This window comes from Electrophorus electricus, chromosome 16, assembly GCF_013358815.1.
Source record: "Electrophorus electricus isolate fEleEle1 chromosome 16, fEleEle1.pri, whole genome shotgun sequence".
NCBI classification, from domain to species: Eukaryota; Metazoa; Chordata; class Actinopteri; order Gymnotiformes; family Gymnotidae; genus Electrophorus; species Electrophorus electricus.
In genome coordinates, this window is record NC_049550.1 from 14,749,740 (window position 1) to 14,771,138 (window position 21,399).

At 37.8% G+C, this 21,399-nt stretch overlaps 1 protein-coding gene across 1 annotated transcript; it reads right to left on the bottom strand.

Annotated features, from left to right (window-relative positions):
* Positions 1-286: 286 nt before the first annotated feature.
* LOC113591926 (complement C3-like) lies at positions 287-20,858 on the bottom strand. Its single transcript, XM_035534532.1, has 41 exons — positions 20,775-20,858; positions 19,711-19,906; positions 19,168-19,336; positions 18,749-18,822; positions 18,170-18,258; positions 17,887-17,969; positions 17,714-17,801; positions 17,398-17,500; positions 17,057-17,177; positions 16,699-16,814; positions 16,197-16,343; positions 15,746-15,949; positions 15,321-15,512; positions 14,590-14,742; positions 14,227-14,356; positions 13,966-14,037; positions 13,595-13,789; positions 13,194-13,311; positions 12,917-13,008; positions 12,624-12,763; positions 12,266-12,478; positions 11,924-11,987; positions 11,701-11,787; positions 10,308-10,511; positions 7,364-7,439; positions 7,088-7,247; positions 6,901-6,996; positions 6,633-6,783; positions 6,303-6,466; positions 4,537-4,695; positions 4,278-4,337; positions 3,700-3,790; positions 3,540-3,588; positions 3,311-3,401; positions 2,210-2,299; positions 2,008-2,113; positions 1,639-1,734; positions 1,371-1,451; positions 1,134-1,217; positions 751-886; positions 287-646 (listed from the first exon to the last, which is right to left on the bottom strand). Exons 1-41 carry the CDS (start codon positions 20,843-20,845, stop codon positions 505-507), a joined length of 4,953 nt encoding a protein of 1,650 aa, XP_035390425.1. The 5' UTR covers positions 20,846-20,858; the 3' UTR covers positions 287-504.
* Positions 20,859-21,399: the final 541 nt, after the last annotated feature.

Sequence of the window (21,399 nt, forward strand, 5' to 3'; positions counted from 1 at the left end):
AAACCAATTTCATTTTAAATCCTGATATTCATTTTATTATAAACATCATGGAATTACATATTTAATATTTAAATACTAGATGGGAAAACTTTAACTTACTTTGTGGTATCAATTTCTTTGAAAACTTACTAAACAAAGAATTCAGAATTCAGAAAAAAGGTCAGAATGTGCAGATTTAGCATGCCAGTCTTTCTGGATTTTTAATCTAGACACCACATTATGTTTAACAACAAACTCCCCAAACAGTATAAAAAGGATTTTTTAAAAATGCAATAAAACGTTTGACAACATTTTCTGTAAATTTATTTAATGTTTCTCTTGAATGCTTTACATCAGGCAAGACAGAAATATGTATTATTTGGAGTAAATGTGATATGGGTTTATTGAGTAAATGGTGACAAATCTGGAGTTACGGAAATAAGAAAAGCAAAGATGTACTTCATTTATTTTGACTATTCAATAGAAAAATGGTGGAATTTATTAATTGCTTTTAATCAAACATGTTTATGTAGTGCATCCAAAGTCAGAAAGAGTCTGAGAAAGCCCAATGATGCCAGTGTATCTATCTCTGTATTTTGTAGTTTGTCCTTCCTCACTCGTGGGCCAGTATTCAATCCAAGTCTGCTCGCCCAGGATGTACTGCAGTCTGCAAATGAGGACCCCCACATACGGTTAACACCACTCAGCACCAACAATAAGATCACACTGAAACACATTAATATATATGCCTACACACAAATATATCAGTACCTTCCTTCAACCCTGGGTAAATCAACACTTCGGCCCATGATGAGGTAGGTCTTGCCCTCCTCAAATCCATATGATTCTTGGCAGTTGGCATGACCCATGAAGGTTCGCAGCTGTCCTTCCACACCTGCATCAGTTCCTACAGAACACATATCAATGTGAAAATATCAGCTCCAAACATGGTGCCCCATTGCCCTACACACTTTGAAGTGTTCCCCAGTCGAACACACATGATCAAGATCATCATCTAATTTTCAAGCCATTTTTAACATACTTTTTCTCTCAGGCATATGTGACCCAGGTGTACATACTGTTTAAGATATTTGTACCATTCCATGATCAGGTACTTCACTTTGCTGCTTTTTATGGCAAACAGGAAGTCATACCTTCTTTCAGGACCTCTTCAATCTTCATCTTGTAGTAGTGTGTTTGTGGGGTGAGATTCATACTTTCCACTTTGACTTTGTAAACTGGAAAGGGCACAAATGAGAATGAACATCATTCCTTCACTTATTCACAATACAAGCTTGATCCAGTATATTTAAACACATTTTGTGTGCATGTATGTCACAATGATATCTGGTTTACAAATATCACAGACACACAGAGTTCTAGATGTTTACCGTAGTCCATGCCAGCTTCACATGCTTTTTTGTCCCGATCATCATCAATAATTTTATCTTTCTTCTGGACACTGCAGTTTTCTGTTTAAGGATATTTAGATATTATGGTTTTATATTTGTCCTTCTTACATAGTAGGCAAATTTACAAAGGTAATGATGTAAAAGTGGAATGCTTCAAAGGCATAATTTGGAATTGTCACAAACATAAGTAGCACAAATCATGCTTCTATTGTTTTTGTTTGCCATGCCATTTTATCTGTACATGCACCTTCAGCACACTGGCAGAGGCCTTCCTGGTCATTGCACAGTCTGCTTAGAGCACCACCTTTCTTTACAGGATGGTAGAACTTTACACACTGGTCCCCTGTGAAAACACAATAATTTGTGTGTGTATGTGTGAAAGAGAGACAAAAAGAGATAAAAAGCAAATAATCTGTGGATTATTTGCTTAGTCCACAGATAATGTGTGTGTGAAGGAGAAAGACACATATTGTATCATAGATATTATCAAAGACATTAAGAAACAAACATAACAGACAGAGAGAGAGAGGGAGAGAGAGACAGAGAGAGAGAGAGAGAGAGAGAGAGAGAGAGAGAGAGAGAGAGAGAGAGTGTGTGTGTGTGTGTTTTAACATACCTGGAGAGTAATACTCATACACACTAACAGCAGCAGGTTGAAGCATTGCCACCTCTGTGACCTTGTGCACTTTGAAAGCAAACTTGTCTACCAGTCCATGAGATATCTGGGCAGAAGCAGCAAATCAATGTTGGAAAGTAATTCATTTTGTAATTATAATCTAAATAATGACAAAATGTCAATGGACTGTTTCAAATTGTACCTTATCTACATATATGATGAGGGAACCTCGTTCCGAAAGCTGTTTATCCATCTCAAACTTCGAAATATATCGATCTTTTCCAGTTGTTAGCTAATAATAAGCATAGGAAAAAAAGAAAATTATTGTTGTATGCCATTTAAGTATATTGTAATTTTTCCTCCACAATCAGTTTTATGTTTTTATAGGTTAATTTTTAACTAATTATAAAAGTAATTTCCTACAGTACACAAAATGCTATAAGTGGAAACAAACAAGATGTGAAGAAGTTAAACTGAAAATTGGAAATGATGCAGATTCTTTTGTATAACCAGCATTTGCATTTGTGTTCCAAACATTTAGTAAAATTCAGGAAAGTTTAAGGAAATAGTCTCCTGACATGTGGAGTGTTTAAATATAGATACTCATAAAAATTACAATCCAGCAAACATCCACAAACCTTTGACTCACACATTTATCAGTTTACAACTTCTGACATTATTTTTATACTTCATGCTAGCTCATATAACTCTTACATTAAGCTAAAATTAACTTTAGCTATTTAATTGTTGATGTGATGCCTAGTCAACTCTAAGGTTGTTTAGAAGCATTTACTTAAATACAAATTACATAACTGATTCTAAATATGATTAGTGTGTTGATGAGTAATATAAAAATAACCAGAATTGCTTTTAACAAAACTGCATCTGCAGGCAAAAGTATGACAGTCCTGAACTGGCGGTGAAAAAAGATTTCGAAGGATGATGTAATTTCTTGTAATCAGGTTATTTTGAGGGGCTGTCATTATTTCATCATACTATCTCATTATTTTCAAATCCTTTTTTTTCAGTGACATTTTGATGCAATAGTTTGCTATTTTGAAGTGGAAACTTGGAATTTTTACACAGTATCTTGCTATTTCTACTTAATAATGTCAGCTAATTGCCATAAAAAAAATTAAAAATTACAAATTTTAAATACCCATGTTTTAAAGAAAATAATTAGCTCTTACGTCTAAAATACATTAAATATATAATTTCCATTATGTTAATTTACAAAGAATTAATACTGATAGTGCTATAAGATTTCAAATTTCAGTCATTTCACATGTTAGACTTTTCTTACATCTGTCAGATCGTGTTCATCTACCACAAAGCCTGTCAGCAAGCCAACATCCAAAATAGACATGGTGGCATCTCTGTTTGGATCCCTGTAGCTGTAACAGATTAATTGAATAACACAATTTTATGTTCACATTTTTACAATCTTGAAAAGGTAAATTTTTATTTATTCTAAAATGTCATATCTGCTTAATGCAAAGAAAGATATAAACAGATTGGTATGATATACTTACAAGGTTTCAATGGTGAGCAAATAGCTTTCTTTGGCTCCTGCATATGTTACTGAAAAGAGAAAAACATAACAGAAGCCTCAACCAAGGACATTTTCATTACCTTGATTTGGGGTTGCAACAAGAACCAAAGTTGGCGTAGAGCAAAGAAATGGGGCTTTACCGTCATTTTGCTTTTCCAGCTTAACAGTTAACTCAAACTTTTTGCAGTCACTCTGCTTCTCAATGGGCCTAGCGTAGTATAAGGTCAAAACCTGCAAGGCAATTTATTTGTATGGCACTTTTCATACACTTTTCATACACATTCATACACATTTCATTCACATAAAATACAGAAGAAGCTTATTACAGCCCGTGATCTTTCAGCCTGGGAACGTTTTTGCCAAACATAAGAAAGAAAACAATACAAATAGAATTAATTTAAATTTAGTTAAATAAAGTTTAGTTAAATTTAAAATGAACTATGGTACATTTCATGAAAAATGAAACATTAATTAGAAATAAAGGTTTAATTCAAATAAGTAATAAAAGATAAGTGCATCAAATCTAATTAAACAAAGTGATGAAATAAAAGATAGACAGAATAATTAATTATTATTAATTAAAAGAAAAGTGCACTATAGCGCTTAAAAGCTTATAAGAGGAATATGTGATTGTCTGTCTATTAATAAATGCAACCATAAATTCATATATATATATATATATATAAAATAGGTTTATGTAGCATTTGTGAATACTTACTTGGAGAGATCCTACACCAGTTCCCTTTGCAGTGACAGTAAAGTTTTGCTTAAGTTGAACCTATGGAAGTGCATGTGAATAAGCCCTTCAAGTCTTCAAGAAACCAATACGAACATAAAAAATCTTTAATATACTGGGCATTTGTATTATAAAACTAAACAGGCTTAAACATCAAATCAAGTTTTTACCATCTAACAGTCACATCAAATATGTAAATTGATTTAAAAACTTAAGATATGGGTTAAAATATATGATTTACCTTATCTGAACGTGTGAGGTGTGAAGACTCTCTTTTGAAAATCCATCTATTGGATCTACTCCGTCCAGACACAGACACCTCCACATCTAAATCCATATTCTGAATTTTCTTCACTTCTTTATAGTACTCAGCTACAGCTTGGAACACTATGATGGTTGCCTAGGTGACCAGCAAAAACAGAAAATATGCAGGGATACATTTTCGTCTATGATGGATTTACTTTCTTATTCAAGTTTTTGAGTAAACTAAATCCTCATCAAAATTAGTTCCATATCCAATCATTTGAAGTATCATTTGCAGTTTTCCTTTTCAGGCCTACCGATAAAGGAACTTAACATGCACTAAACTAATTCTGTTGTTCAGATAGATAGTTTCCACTTCCATTTTTAAAAAATATTCCATACCTTTTCCAGTCTTTCCAGGCTTATGTAAACTGAACTGCATTTGCTTAAAAACCTGAAACCATGGGAGCAAATTCTGGACATTTTTCAAATTCAAATTTGAAAATGCTACTTAAATGGTGCATGCTATATTTATTCAAAAATAGATCTTCTGCTGTTTTGGGCCTGAGTTGGCTTCTCCCCCAACCCTCCAATTACCTCCCCAGGCTTGGAAAATATACATTATCTGTCTATTAATGTCACTACGTCTCTACCAACTATCACTCACAGGCTCTCACTGTCCTGTCAATGTCCTATCATTAATCTTATATCTAGCCTATCACTAAATCGCAATTGCGATGTCACTCTGTCGCTATTTTTCAAAATCTCTCTTCTCACAATACCCCTCATAGTTGGGATATGTTTGCTTGGCTTTTAAGCATTCGTGAAGTTTGCAGTTTAGACAACTGTCTGATCAGGTTTGTTTCAGACAATGTCAATCAAACGTGTGACAGGTACTGTGCGCCACCTCTTGAATCGGGTGACATGCAACAGAAGCTTCGCTTTGCCATAGTCATGTGACATGGACACGTTTTGAACCACAATTTGGCCTGTTTGGAAGCTTGACACAAGCACTGTAATGTGATTATTGATTTTCATTTTGACAGATCTGAAGCAAGACAGTGAGGAAATGCAATTTCAAATGCATGATTATTTCTTGTGTCAGAGTTATAGCATTAAGATTATGACAATGAAATGTCAAAAGACTTTTTTTGTCATTCTAAAATTGTCATCTCCATTGCACACAGGAATGCGAATGCAAATATGTGTTTTGCATTAAATAATGCACTCTCACATGGGAAATGCAATTGTAAACACAGCATTAATTAACATTTTCAAATTTACATTTGAATTTGAAAATGTTTGGAATTGTCACGGTAGACCGGCACCCAAAAGAGGGGGACACGCTCTTGCAGGACCAGGACCGTGTCACACACTTCTGACAGGAGACACCTGCATCTCATTGACCTGCACGCTTATTTATACACCCACAGGTTCAGAAGGACAGGGCTGTACATTAGTAGCCGAACCACGAGAGCCTACTGGAGAGAAGCTACTCCGCTCCTACCTACCCACTAGACTCGACGCCACGTGGAAAGTATGAACAATAAAGAACTTGTAAATGGAACTTCGCCTCTCTCTTCCTCTCTCGCTTCCTCTCTGCCGCCCTTGTCACAGGAATAGGCTGCTATAATGCACAATGTTTTCACCTTTCTTATACTTTGTGCAATATTACTCACTCCAACTCTAAGTAAATTATCCAAGCCATTTGCCATTGAAAAGAGTGCCCGGTTTTAGCGTGGGACGACCCCTGTGTGTGCCTACCTGAGTGGTGCCGTGACCCCCATACGGGCTGCTTTGCTTATTGAGCCAGTGCACTGCTTTCCCTGCTGCGTCAAACTCCTTTGCCTTCACCAGAGCCAGCAGGGCGTAGCCCGTGGCCTCTAGGGAGAAGTGGAGCCCTCTAGGAACTTGCCAGTAAGAACCATCTGTTCATGTGACAGAATATAGAGAACCATAGAAGGGTGGTCTCAAAGCTTGTTCCAAAAGGCAACTGCTGTAAAGCTTTGTTACAAAATGTTAATAACTTCTAAGTTATATAAATATTTTACTGTTGATTATAACTTAAACAGTAACTTTAAGAAATGGATTGACCTTCAGCAGAAGACTTCATTAGGAGGTCTTTGTTGAATTTGTCAGCATTGGCCATGGCGTAGGAAGTCATGGCAATAGCATATGGATTGGTTAAAGTGGGAATTCTATGTTCCAGATACTCGATGGCCTTCTTCATGCTTTCTGGAAGACTCTAAATTATGAACAAGAATCAAATACAGAAAGACAAATAAATACCGAGGTAAAACATAAGTTCTCACATTTCATTCCAAACCACAATCAAATCACATCACATATCAGTCTGGCTTACAGTGACTGCTTTGGCACAGAGTTTGTGGCCCTCTTGCAAGGCAATGACAACAAATGCTGTCAATGATGCATCAGAATCCTTCCCTCGCACATCACCCTGAAATCACACAGAAAAACCTTTTCCATGGGATTTTACTGAAATAATGCAAATATATTCAACCGAAAGCCAAAGATGGATCTGAACTTACGACCATCTCTCCGTGATACACAGGCGCGCCCTCTTTAAACATGCCATCTGGCATTTGCGTGTTCAGAATGAGCCACTTGAGAGCGCTGCAGAGAACGTTTTCCTGGATGGCAACGAGATCACTGGCCAGTGCAAAGACTTTGCCTACATATGCAGTCAGCCTTCATGACAAATCCAACAGAAATGAAAGCAGTGAATAATGAACAAATGAGTGGTGAGTATAATATAATGGAAGAGAAGAGGACTGGAGTCCTCTTTTGCAGGTGCGGATTTTCACCATGTGCTGCTGGGTGTGTTGATCCAAGCACCATATGAGCCGTCCTGTTTACGGAAAGTCAACTCTTTTTCGTAACCTGAGAGAAAGATAAGGGGACTATTTTATCAGTCACACTGGGGTAAAAGGAGCCATTGTGCATATTATGAAAGACTTCAGTGACCATTTGCATAAAATATCTTATCATCTTATCATTACGTAATCTTAAGTATTACTTAAGTTTTACCTTAAGGATTTTAAAGGGAAATAGTTATACACCTTTTCCCCTTAACTATTGATTTTCATGCAAGTAATTCCTTAAAAACCATTAAATGTTGCATGGCGTGAACATAACCAGTTACAGACTGGTATCACTTCTTTCTTTCTTCTCAGAAGTTCTTGAACGAGCAGTTTACAATCAATTATCTCTTTTCTTCATCCAGAACTAGCTCCATGATCACAATCAGTTTGGCTACACACGGGCACATTCAACTCATAGCAGTGATAGAGAAACTTCATTCTGCCAAAGCTGCCAAACTGTCATCTCTTGATTCTCTCTTGACTTTTCAGCAGCCTTTGACACAGGAAACCACAACATTCTCCTTTCCATTCTCTCCAGCCTTGGTGTGACTTCCCTGCATCGAAATGATTTTAGTCCTATCTGGAAGCATGAAGAGGATCCACATACAATCCATATAGACCGGTGTTCCAGAGGCTCAGTATTAGGTTCTCTTCTCTTTGTATACTCATTCTCTTGCTGATGTAATATCTTCTCATGGCTTCTCCTACTACTGCTATGCTGATGACACTCAATTAATTATTTCTTTTGCATTCTCCGACATGCAGGTTTTCAGATGTAGCTCAGCATGCTTGACTGACATTGAATCATGGATGACAGCCACCACCTTAAGCTCAACCCCAGTAAAACTGAGCTTTTGTACATCCCAGGAACTCTTAGTTCTTACAATAACATCACAGTTTCCTTTGCAAATTCCCTGGTATCACTATCTGAAGCTGCTTATAGCCTGAGCATAAGTTTGTCCAATCAGTTGTTCTCAACTCATCTTTCAAATCTGACCCAGTCTTACAGATTTCTCCTTTGTAACATACACAGGATTCAGCCCTTTCTCTCGCAGGAAGCTGCCCAGGTATTTGTGCAGTCTCTTGTAATCACAAAGATAGACTACTGCAACTCACTACTTGCTGGTCTTCCTCTAAGAGCCATCAGACCTCTACGTGCAGCAGGTCTTTAATCTTTTGAAGTTCACGTCACTCTGCTGCTGCGTTCCCTTCACTGGCTTCCAGTAGCTGCCTACATCAGATTTAAAGCCTTGTTGCTTGCCTACAAAACCAAAAAATGGACCAGCCCCTTCATACATGATGTCAGTGGTCAAAGTCCAATCTGTACCTTGAGCACTTTGAACCTCAAGTACAGCTTGGCTTGAAATACCATGCTTCACGTCTCATGGAAGACAATCATCAAGACTATTCTTTCCTGGCTCCCAGATGGTGGAACAAACTCCCTTGCAGTCTTCAAATGCAGACTGAAGACCCATCTAATTGTGAAATATTTAAATGACCACTAATCCTGCTCCTGTGTTGATTAACTGAAACTCTAGTACTTATTGTAGGGTCTTGTTTACTGCACTTATAGTTGTCATCAGGATTGATCCCTGTATTTCAACAGCATTCTAGTTGAATAGTATCTTGGACTCTAACCTACTGTGTTGGCTAGGATGCATTCTATGAGTAAATGACAAAGCACTTTTGTAAGTCGCTCTGGATAAGAGCATCTGACAAATGCTGCAAATGTAAATGGAACAGCCTTAATTGTCAGTTCCCATAGGATACTTAAGGGTATCAAAACCTCCCCCTAAGATTCATTTCAAAGGATTATCACAGGCCTGGTAAAACGTCTTATATTTTTATATAAATCACATAGCCTATGTTTGAGACATACCAAGTGGTGTCATTTTAGGGCAAAATAAGATAAAGTTTCTAACCAACTTTGTGGTGTCAAACAGTTTGGCTAGGGGAGGACTTCTTAACTACCTACCTAGGTTAGCTACAAATGTGTCTATCCTTACACTGTAGCGGCTCCCAAAGCTAGCACACTCGCAACAATACTTAACGACACAAAGCAAAAGATTTTTCTGCATAGTTGTCACTGCTAAATAATTTTGTTTTGTTGTTTTGCATATTTTCCATTTTAACTGTTTATTTGACTGGACTGGAAAAGGCCTGCAACAGTGATATGTCTGCAAGCTCATCAACCACTGGTGTGTCAACACCACTGCCATTTTGGGAATTCCTGTTCACTGAAATAGACAACTCCCTTTAAGTAATTCACCCCAGGCGCAAGTGAACCTAGTTGACCTTGATTACTTGGTGCCTCTCCCTAGTGGCCAAATTGGCCAAGCAGATGTCCCAGTCCCAGACTGGGCCATTATACTTATAACATATGTGATGCTTCATATTAAATACACATTTTTATAGTATGACATGTATATGTGCCAAATAGACTGTATACATTGTGTACACAGAAACTGAAAAGCAATGAAAGTAGTGGAGAGTGGCTGATAATGGACTGTAAATGTAAACCATATGACAACCATATGACAAGTGTACCTAAAACCCATTAGTTCATGAAGCAACATCAGCTGCATGCATGCAAAATGGGTGAGGAAATACAAATTCACTGAATCTTAGATGCATTTAATGTTTTGTATCTGGATAAGAAAAAGTAGCCAATATCATTTCTGTTTTCATTGGTTCTAGACATTACTATTTGGTAATATTCAAAATATCTGGAATATTGTCTAGCTAGAAATTTAAAGCTAGAGTGTCTCCTAATATCTTATATCAAAGCCCAGGAGACATACATTGTACATGGCAAGGCTTGTATGCACCTAAAGACCACTGGAAAATATCATACCATGCTTGAGAAGTGGTTGATTTTCATGCTCACCTGTCTGGATGTGTTTGATGGCGTCGCTACGCCGGTTCATGCCAACTCCCTCCCACTGCTTTGTGCTGTCTAGGTAGTGCGTGGCGATGAGGGGCAGGGTCATAAAGATCATGTTCTGCTCACCACAGCCGTGGGGCTGCACAATAAGGCGACCCATGAACTTGCCACTGATGGCCTGCTCGATAGTCTGACTGACCTCTTGACCTGCAGGACAGCAAATGAGAAGGGAATAAGAGGGAGAAATGACAGTTTACTTTTTTTCTTTCTTATATAATAGACATTAGGTCATGTCACCAATTTTCAGTCTGAGCAGGATTTTAATCTACTGAATACTAACAGTAGGCTAAAACTGCACCACTGCTAGCATCAGATCTGTCTATAGCTGATTACAAATAGCACAATATGGTGGGCATAATATATTTCCTTGTTTTGCCTGTTGTACTAATTGTAAGGGCTGTAGGTACCAAATTGACAGTGCCACCAGCAACGCACAAACCAAGCTTGCATCAGTGGAAGAAAGGGGGTGTATTCAACAGCACAGGGAACTCAGATGTAAATGCCTTTCATCAACAGAAGGGTTTCCCTTCAACAATTTTAGATTTCAAAGAGGTGCGCTATCATCTCTTTCTCTGGCTCTTTCTTCATCGGCGCCACATGAGCATTTGAGCTAACTACTGATCAGCGTTTCTGGCAAGAGAGCGTTTCTGGCAAGTTCTTTCAAGCAAACTTATGAAGAGAGTCACGTGACCTGAAATAAAGGTGATCAATTTCCTCTTGTTAAACAACAGGTGAAACTCCCATTCCTGGATTCTAGCACCTGAAGGACGATTGCCAGTTCACCTGAACAATGTTGTGTTTTATCACCAAGGAACAAGCAGTGAAATTTCTGCCAAATTCCAGAGAAATTCAGTGAGCAGCATAAGCTTGCATAACTCCCCAATTATCAACATTTGACACTTTGCAATGTCTGGGCATAGTTATTTAATGGGGCAAAGTTTATCTACACGACATTTCCATTAAGCATAGTTAGAATTGTTAAATGCTATTTATGTATTTTTGCAGTTATCTTGTTTAAGATGAAGATTTTGAAGATTTGTGCACATTAGAAGTTATATCTCTCTTCTTTACATGACATCTCGACATCTCGTTATCATCTCGTTTTCCCCAGGGTCAGACATACCGCTGACTTTATTGTTCTTAAAAATGGTGCCATTGTTCTTTGTTCTGCGATCACTTTAAAACAAACATGCTGAGCTCATTAATATACATCCACGTTGCACTGCTGTTCATCCTCAGCACCATTTTATTTTCTTTGTTCTCCATAGGATAACTAAGACAGCAAATCATGCCTCTTTATTTCATCCGTGCACACAAAATTCAAAATTCTCCTTACCAGACACAGTGATGTATGTGTGAGCAGGAGTGTTTGGAATCTGGTCATCTGGTATTTCAGTTTTCACATGCACAACTTGCACTCCATCTTTCAGTGAGGGAGAGTTTGTGTAAGAGTGAGACAGAAATGTGTCTGTACACATGAACACTGCCAAACATTGAACAAAATATAGCATAATAATGATAATTGATAGAAGTATAGCAGGAAATCTGAAAACGTTTACCAGAGAATTTAGAGGGGCTGAGCACCTCGTTACTCTCCAGGATTTCAGTTTTAACTCCTTCAGACTGAGTGAGAGGGAGAGAATGTAATGGTGATCATAATTTTTAAAAATATTACTGTCCTTGTTCCAGCATTATCTGGAGATTGTTCAACAAGAAAACTGAGACTGGCTTTACAGTATCTTTTGTTAAATTCTTTTTATTTTATATTGGTGGACAATACTGGACAATACTGATGTCAGAGTGCTTATGAAGCACGCCTGTGTAAAGCCATGACAATTCTGCAGATGAGAAAAATATTCTCAACCTATTCTGTTACATCTTGGAAAAATGCTGTTACTCACCACCACCTTCAGGGTCTTTCTCACTCCATCAGAAAGAGTTGTGTCATAAGCTGAGGCCTTCACCTCGATGGAGTGTTCCCCGAGTTCCATGGGAATGATTATGTACGGAACAGACCTGGTGGACTTGCCGTCAATGTGAACTACTGTACGGAACTTGCCCTTCTTGCTGGCTGTACTACAGATGTGCTCTGTCTCTAAGAACTCCAATCGTACCTGGTGACATAGGAAGCAGAATTGATAGGACAAAATGCACATTCATAGTGAGATGTATCGATGGGATTTAGAGGCTGAATTTGATAAACAATATACAGTGAGAAAAGCCAATGCTTCTGCACTTGTGTGAGCTTAGGAAATGTACCTTAAGCTTCCTATTTGAAAAGTTGTGCACAATGGCCTTGATTTCTAATTGCTCATTGCGCACTGCTGAGTAAGGCAACTTCAGGTCCACAAAGAAATCCTTCACAACTACCATTTCATAGGGATCAGCTACGCAAATTCCTAAAGAGAGAAAGGGGGAGAGATAAGCACCATATTCTGTCTTATTTTAAGATCATCAAGGTTTAAGGGTTAATGTTACTGTAAACATTGTTTACAACAAGAGTGAGTGTTTAGCTGTTCAGACAGCCATAGGCTGAAGGACTGAGCACTGACCATGGGTCTTAGACAGACTAATGGCTAACACCTGCCAGGTAGTAATGGAGTCTTTCATATAGTTTTTTCTCATGGTGAGAGTTGTTGTTGCACTGGAAGAATGAGCAAAAGTAAACAGCAGATCAATATAACATTGTAAGGACAGATCAATACCACCTACATACAGCATACAGTTCTCACCCATGTACAGAAGGTCCTTACAAAAACAATTTTGATCACATATGCAATGTATAATGCTAAAAATATAAATAAATATTATATCAATTTCTGCAAGTACCATGGCTGGTTTCCTTGGCAGGGTGGCAGCTCCGGGTCCTCCCATAGCCAGCTCTCAGGGAACTGAGTACGTGACACAATTTCATCAGAGCTTATGTAAGCACCATCATCTTCCTCACCTGAGGAAGCATTGGCAAACACATGCGCATTAAGGAACAAACAAGCACATGAAATAAGGTTTTGCCAACGTTCAAAGACAAATTGGTAATAAGATGCTAATTTAAGTTCATTCTTTGATTCCATGACTGGCTTTAAAAATCTATCTTGGGATATTGTTTAACAATAGCTGGAAAAATAAATGCACTTGCAATGCTCATGGAGAGTCACAATGCTTCAACATGTTGAAGCTTTTATAGCAACTTCTCACAAGTCAAAGAAGCACACAGAGCAGTGGGTTCTTACTGCGAGCCAGGTACATCTCATCCTCCCCCTCTTCCTGTCTACGAATCAGCATCTCCTTGCAGCAGTGCAGGAAAGCCTGGACACACTTTGCACCTTCTGTGATGAACGTAGCCCTCCGTTCACATGTGTAGCCCAGCTTGTTTAACTTAAGACCATCGGCACAACATTTCTTTAGCTCACCACTGTAGTTCCCAGCTGGAGATGAAAAGAGAAGATCGTTAGCGAAGATGTACCCTTGGATATAACGAACATAATTGTAATTAAAAATGACCTAAAGATCCATAGTAATCTTCAGATCTGTGACACAGGAAAGAAACAGGCATTTGCTGACAGAACCAAGGAAGTATCTGAACAACAGTGGCACTTCTTACTAAGTGTGGTAGTTATTTGTAGTAGACTCTCAGCTCTTCTTTTTCTCTTTAGTGGAGCGGGACAATCAGATGCTGTATGGAGAAAGGTGTAGCGATGAAATCAAGTCATTGTCACTTTTGAATTTCACACTCCCAGTTTGAAATCAATGTGAACTGCACTGCTGACATTTTGAGGAAGCAATTTTGAAAACAATTCCCTATTAGTTTTCTTGTATTGTACAATTTATAATGTCATCTGGGAAAGAAAATTATTGAAAGTACTTGTTCTGGAATCGGTCCCTCCTGCTTTGTCGGACTCAAACAGCAGACCTGCATCATAGAAAACTCCCATACTGTCTTTACCACTGCCAGCTGTGCAACCTGTGTCGTGCTTCTCAATGATGTCCCAGATCTGTTGATGGATATGGAGAAACAAGAACACAAATGGACTGGAGTGCTAAACAATACAGTTTCTCCATTATCATTTCTCAGCATATGTTTCAATCGAAAAATGTAACCATAGCCATATGAACTCCATGCTTTGCAGCTTTTTGTGTTGGCGCAGATTTAATAAAAACTCAAACTACAAACCCAAATTAAAAATACAAGAAATATACATATCAAGTCACATTTGTTATTACTTACCTTGGTCTGTGTGAGTTTGTTCTTGTTTAGAACAAACACTCCTTTATCCACAGCTACCAGCCCAACCTTGGCACCTGGGTCCCCAGTGATCGTGAGAACAAACTCATCTCCAGGCTCATAGGCACTCTTGGGGTCTTGTGCACTCAATTCCAACTAGATTAAAATGAAAAGAAAGAGACATAAACTAAATATAATGGAAGATTTTAAACCTCAACTTTAAGTTATTCTGAGGGATGGTGAATTGTGAATTATGGTGAATGTGCCACTTATTGCCCTTATTTAGATATATATTTTAATTATTTTGTTTATATCGGCTACCTATGATAATATTGTGATATAACTGTTCTTTAGGTAGGCCCCTTAAATAAAATATTTAACAGAAAGGTGCTAGGTATTGAACAAGTATGTAAGGAAAATTCTGAGTCATGAGTTTCAAATGCTTTTGATATCACAACCACTCACTTCACAACAGTTTTACTATCAGTAAAGCTATGAATATGCTCTGAAAATCCAAAGAAACAAGGCTGATTATGGGAAACAACTCCTGCTTTGGGGAAGGAAAGCACTCACCCTGGGAATTTATCACATTTGTGTTTTTGGTTAAACATATCTGTAACTGCTGCACTGTGGCCCGGACATTGCAAGATTTGCTCAACCTTAGACTAGATTGTCCATCTCCATCTGTTGAACTTTTTCATTCTTGTGATTATGAAACATGGTAATTGACCTACCTTTCCCATGCAAGTGTCCTTCACGTCAACCCAGACTGAGTCGGACACCACCTCAGATGATCCCACATGGTAATACGCCACCACCCGAAATGAGGGCACCATGTCCTTGGTGACAGGCATTGACAGAGTCACAAGAGACTGCCCTTGTCTCTTAAACCTATTTGCTTGCACAATCTGACCTTTACTGAGGATCTGGGGAACAAAGAAAAGCATATAGGTAGAAGACATGGTTAGCTGAGACACCCTTAACCCTAAGATGCATTTACTTATTTTCTGCTCAAGGTATTAACCTAAATATCTTACATGCACTGCAAAAACACTATTTCCTGTTTCTTTATTATATACTGTTTCTTTATTATCTTGTGGCTGTGTTTGTAAGGAGTATGTGTGTATAGAGCATGCCTGTGTGCAGAAGCAGTACCAACCAAGTAAGTGAAATCTTGATTTTGGACACCTGGGCTCTTGCCAAAATTCAGATTGACTTTCATCTGATCACCAATCACCAGTTCTGAAGTAGCTATGCCAATGTGAAGGTAATTACTGGATCCTCCTTTGCTAGTGTAGGGTAGAGCAGTCATCTGGTTTATAGCCTGTCTGCCATCAGATAAGCGTGGGTCTTTGGTTTTTACCTGTAAGTCAACAAAAGCATTCCAGATTTATATTTTTCAGAATGCTATTATAATACAGCAAAATTTAAATATTTTACATCAAAGTGAAGATAAATAAAAAGATCCTAACATCCTGTGCTTACAAACATTATAATTGAGGGTTTTAACATATGCTTATTCTTGTTTTTGGTATGAGAGGTTTTTGTATGAATATGCTCTTCCTTCCGTGATTTAGAAACTCAACACTTTGAAACCCTGCCTGACTCACAGTGATTGGTAGATTCTTGGCTCCTCCCTGAGTATTGACTGTGAACTTTTCCATGCCGTTGGCTTTGGTGTCACCCAGTACCGGTCCAGGATGGATTTCCACGTCCACATTTTCAGCAGGTGTCTGATCAGGATTTGTCACATAAACCTTTGCAAATCACAAATAAATATACATTTGTTATACACACAGTATGCTCAATATTCTTCAAAGGGTAATTTATACAGGTTGGGAACACTATTTCATTACAGATCATAGGCATTTACCAAATGTAAAATGCAAGGGTCATGTTCTAAATACAAACAAATACAAATTATAAGGGTTGTCATTGTCAGTATATGTCACTATAACAGAACACTCCAATGTTGTTATTCATTAAACATTCCTGTACAATTAATCTGTTATAAAGCCCTTTATTGGCTGAATCAGGTTTCGTATCGCAGGATAAACATAAAATTTAAAGTACATACTGATGTATTGTTTAAAAAAACTGCATGCATAATACCGTAACATCAAAAGACATTCCAGGTTTAAAGAATTTTGGGGTTCTTTTGAAGTGGATGGTGTAGGGTGATGTCACAATCTGAATGCCTCTCCTCTGTGCTTCCACCATTTCACTACCTGAAACATGCGCACACACACACACACACACACACACACACACACACACACACACACACACACACACACACACACACACACACTTATCCTTTATACTAATTAGCATTAATTAAATTATTAAACATAAAGGGTTACATAAAAATGAAAGAAAAAATGATAAAAATGATAAAAGTAAAACATATGAGTCCATTTGAATTAGGTATGGAGGGATGCCCACAAACACACTGCTGTATGACTCTTACCGGTATCTGTTAAAACACTGACAGATATGTATATAGAGCTTCCAACTAGTTTGTGAAAATCTGGGAAAGTTTTCTGGATCATCGCTTTTGTCAGCGTTGCATCACCCTCTCCATTAGTGATCTAGAATGTCATATAAATTAACACACATATTCTTTTTTAGTTTGCCATCTCACCTACATATAGGTTGTACAAACCGAACCATAATGTATGAGCTCTCTTTAGAACCATGAGATTTTAAAAATTAAAACTAAAAAAAAGATGTTAGTTTTATGTTAGAATTAGACTGTTATACAGCAAGTATATGGTGCACTTTCTGAATAAAATGTTCTGTGAAGCTCACCTGTACTCTACTTAAAGAAGCTGGCAGACTTGTCTTGCTGTCACCTTGTATCACGCCAAACACCACAAACGCACTTCCATCCACTTTCTTTCCAAACAAGTACCTTCACACAATACACACTAGTTACACCCTCACAAACAGCAGTGCTCTCTAGCAATTACAATCATGTAAGAACAAGCATTGTCTATCTTGTATAAACATACACAGAATATACAGCCACAAATACAAGCCATTATGCTTGAACCATACTTTTCTGTCAAAGTAAGGTGTTAAATTTAGTTCTAAAAGTTTTGAATGATAGATAACTAACTCTTACTTGGCACTTATGTCCACATTAAGATCGTTATCATCAACATAGAAGAAAGACCTGGATGGGGTTAAGGTGACCTCAAAGGTCGGCAGCACTGCAAACCAACACACAAGTTATTACATGTGTAGCGATCCAACAAGCAGGATGTTATTTGTCTGAATATAAGACCTGAGTCTCACCATATTCTTTAACTTCAAATTCAGCAGTGAAGTTCTTTTGTGGGGTGTTTTTGAACCGTGCTGCCACAGACCATATTCCAGAACTTTGGAGAGAAAAAAGAAATTTCATGTCAAACTAAAAATCTCATCTGAGAGACCATACAGACAACTAGCTCTTTAAAAATATGATTTCATAAAATTAGTTCCATGGAAATCTCACTGTGATGGAAAAGATGGAAAAGCATTTAGAATTATGTTATTGTCACTACATGTACTATCAGATGCATTACTGCAACAGACCAACCTGGCAATGTCAGGGATACTGTATTTTCCAGTCAGAGTCCCTTGCTTAGCGAAGATTGTATCCCTATGAATTGTAATTCCTTGATGATTCTTGAAAAATGGAATTATATATTGTTATTTATAATTTAGGAGAACTTTGCTTAATAATTTCACAAATACCCAACTATATTGATATCATATTATACAGTAATAAAGCCCATGCTCAGATGTCCTGTTAAATATAAACACAATATCTAACCCACCTCCTCTGCTTGGCTCTACTCTATCCCAATTAAATTCTCCTCCCATACAAATATCTCACTGCACTCTCTTCTGATTCACCACTCAAAGACTGACTTAAAATCAGCCACGAAGATGCAATGGTATCATAAAAAATCCTATATGACATTTATATTTTTTATACTAAAATAAGTTGTTTAATATAGTGAAATTTATTTTACTGTTTTTTCTTTCTTTCTTCTTTATGATTAGCTGAATTATATGGTCTGTTATGCTGAACCTGTTTCAGTCACATGATCATGAAAACAGACATTAACTGACATCTAGGAAATTTCTGCATAACTGCTATTTGAGGGCTTACTATGATTTCAACTGAGATTCCACTCTGGTCCAGAGGCTGCAGATCAGGAGTCACTGAGAAGATCCTGTATTGAACTGGAAGAGGAAGATATATATAAACCCATTAGGGCCAGTTTGATTTGTACAGGTCAGTTGAGTTTAAACCAGAAGTTGATGATAAATCTTGATTAACAGCTGTGATGCACAATATTCATATTCAGCTTTATGAAGTCAGAATTTGTTTATTTGTTTGTTTACTCATCCATCCATTCATTTATTTAGTTGTGAGTTAATTTGTTTGTTGCTTTCATTCATGAAAGGATGCGGGTCCAGCCTCAGCATGGTTTGATTTGATATGTTTTGGCTGCATCCAAACAGTTTACAGTTTGGCCATTTGGAGGCAGCATTTATCATTTTGTTGTTGTGTCAAGACTGGTATACCTGTGCTGCTGGGTGTGTAGATGGACTTGTCTGTCTGAATGAATATGTAGCCTGACTGGAAGGAAACCATGACCACCTTCTCCAGCAGACACGAGGGAAACTGTGCATGTAGGTACACATACTGCTTCTCCAGGGGGTCATCGCTGAAGTAGTCCCTGTTATGAGGGATCTGAACCATAGAAAGGAGACCTGCTTAGTCACTTCAGAACTTTATAGGGCATCATAGTTCATTAATAATCCAGTAGCATTTCACACTTTTGGGATGTGTTTGAACTTAAACCATAAAGGTAAATTTTGATGACAGTGTCAATGACCATGTTACTGAATCAACAGGACACAAGAGTACCATGAAACTAAGCTTGATATTTGGGAAGCTGTCTGACAGTTGAAATTACAGCTCCATTACGTTTAAAGGACTACACATGACCACCCTTCACCACCTTGACCACTGATCTGTTTGCCCCTGTACCTCAGCACACACATAATGTATGGTAGACAAAATTAGCACTATTTACATTTGATCCATGCCTGTGTAGCACTAACCTTAATGTCCACAAGACCCTGGTAGTGTTCAGAAGATTTGAGGACCACTGATTTGGATATTAGGTCCAGTGTTTTCCGTGGGTAGTCCTTCACTGTGATCTTCACAAGTAGGTCTCCTCCAGTATAATCCTGTGCCTCCACAAACACTTTCTCCTGGCCACCCACTCTCAGCAGGTTTGGGGCAGACATGATGAAGCTGGCAGAGCAAAGACATAAAAGGGGAGCAAAGTTTTTCTTTTTCTTTGTAATTTGTTTTTGTTGTCTTATATGTAGATGTGTAAATCATTTTGAACTGATTTGAATGTTTTTCTTACATGGGGAGATTTTCTGCACAGCTGTGCTATCTTAGGTTAATGTAATATTTTTTACTTTTGTTGTCTTTAGACCTCTAATGGAGTTTCAGTTACAGAAGAACGGTTTTTATTTAATAATTTATCCAAAATTATTAGCATTTTTATTAAGATCCTGCATGAATAGAACTTTTACTTTATTTTTCAAAACTGTTTTGACACCATATGTTTAACTCAAACACCTGTATAATCACAACATATAGGGTTAAGTGAAGAACCTGTCAGTGTCGACAAGAATCACTGATGTTTGTTGACGGAGCTCGCAGTCGAAGCGACGCCCTCAGAGTTCTCGAATCACAAAATGCTAAACTACCTGTAGGTGTTTGTAAGGTGCATCCTGGATTTATAACGAATTTAATCCTTGACCTAAAACTATTTTCAGCGTGATGCAAAGCAAGGGAAATATTTGCGTTGGAAAATATTTTTCATCTGTATGTAACAATGACAAAGGAGCTTAATGAAGCAACATTTTTCATCTGAATGCTGAAAAAAAATCTCAGTGCCAAACTACCTAGTTCTTGTATATGATTGTATAGATTTACATAATCTTTTTGAATAGAATTTGTACTTCCCTTAATATCTTCCACAAATAATGCTTTTTAATTGTTCCTCAAGGAAACATTATTATGTATTTAAATCACAGTTATTTCTTATGCGTTTCATAATTTTTCCTTTTACTGTTATTTTATGTGTGTGCGGAGACAGAATACTTACAGCGGGTCACATAGTGTAAGCAGGGGGAAGGAGAGAAGTGTAGCTGTTAGCCACAGCAGGTCCACATGCATCCTGTTTGTCTGACCCAGCCTCTGTATTCACAAGTGCCTGATACAGGGCAGAACCAAAGTTTTTATACACACCTCGCACACACACCCCTCTCTTCTGTGGTCCAACTCCACAACAGCCTGCCCCTCTCCCTTTCCCAGTAGTGTGGTTGTGTAACACTGGGGAGTGAGGCAAAGAGGTGCAAGGGTTTTAATGGAATTTCACAAAGTAAGGACAGCTAACCTCCCAAGATAAGCATGCTTCCTAAGTGCATACTCTTTGCACCTCTAGTCCAGAATAATGTTGTGCAAACACAAACAGATATAAACACATGTGCACACCCCACACTTATATACACTTATCGCTGAGTTCAACCTAGGCTCTCTGTTCTCATGAACATTGTCATTTGAGCTTCACAGCGCAATGAAGAATGCTGTGAAGATTTTTTATTTTTTTTTTATAATCACATTTCTCATTCTTCTTTTAAGGACCAATATGGCTCCCCCCAAACATCCCAGCACATACACACATGTGCATACATGCACACACACACGTCATGCTGCTTAAATTCCATTAT

Coding starts and splice junctions, on each gene's coding strand:
- LOC113591926 (XM_035534532.1), bottom strand. CDS start 20,845: ATGCATGTGGACCTGCTGTGGCTAACAGCTACACTTCTCTCCTTCCCC. Junction 10,512..11,700: donor CACATACATCACTGTGTCTG/GTAAGGAGAATT, acceptor GCTGTCCTGCAG/GTCAAGAGGTCAGTCAGACT. Junction 2,114..2,209: donor TCATCATATATGTAGATAAG/GTACAATTTGAA, acceptor GCTTCTGCCCAG/ATATCTCATGGACTGGTAGA.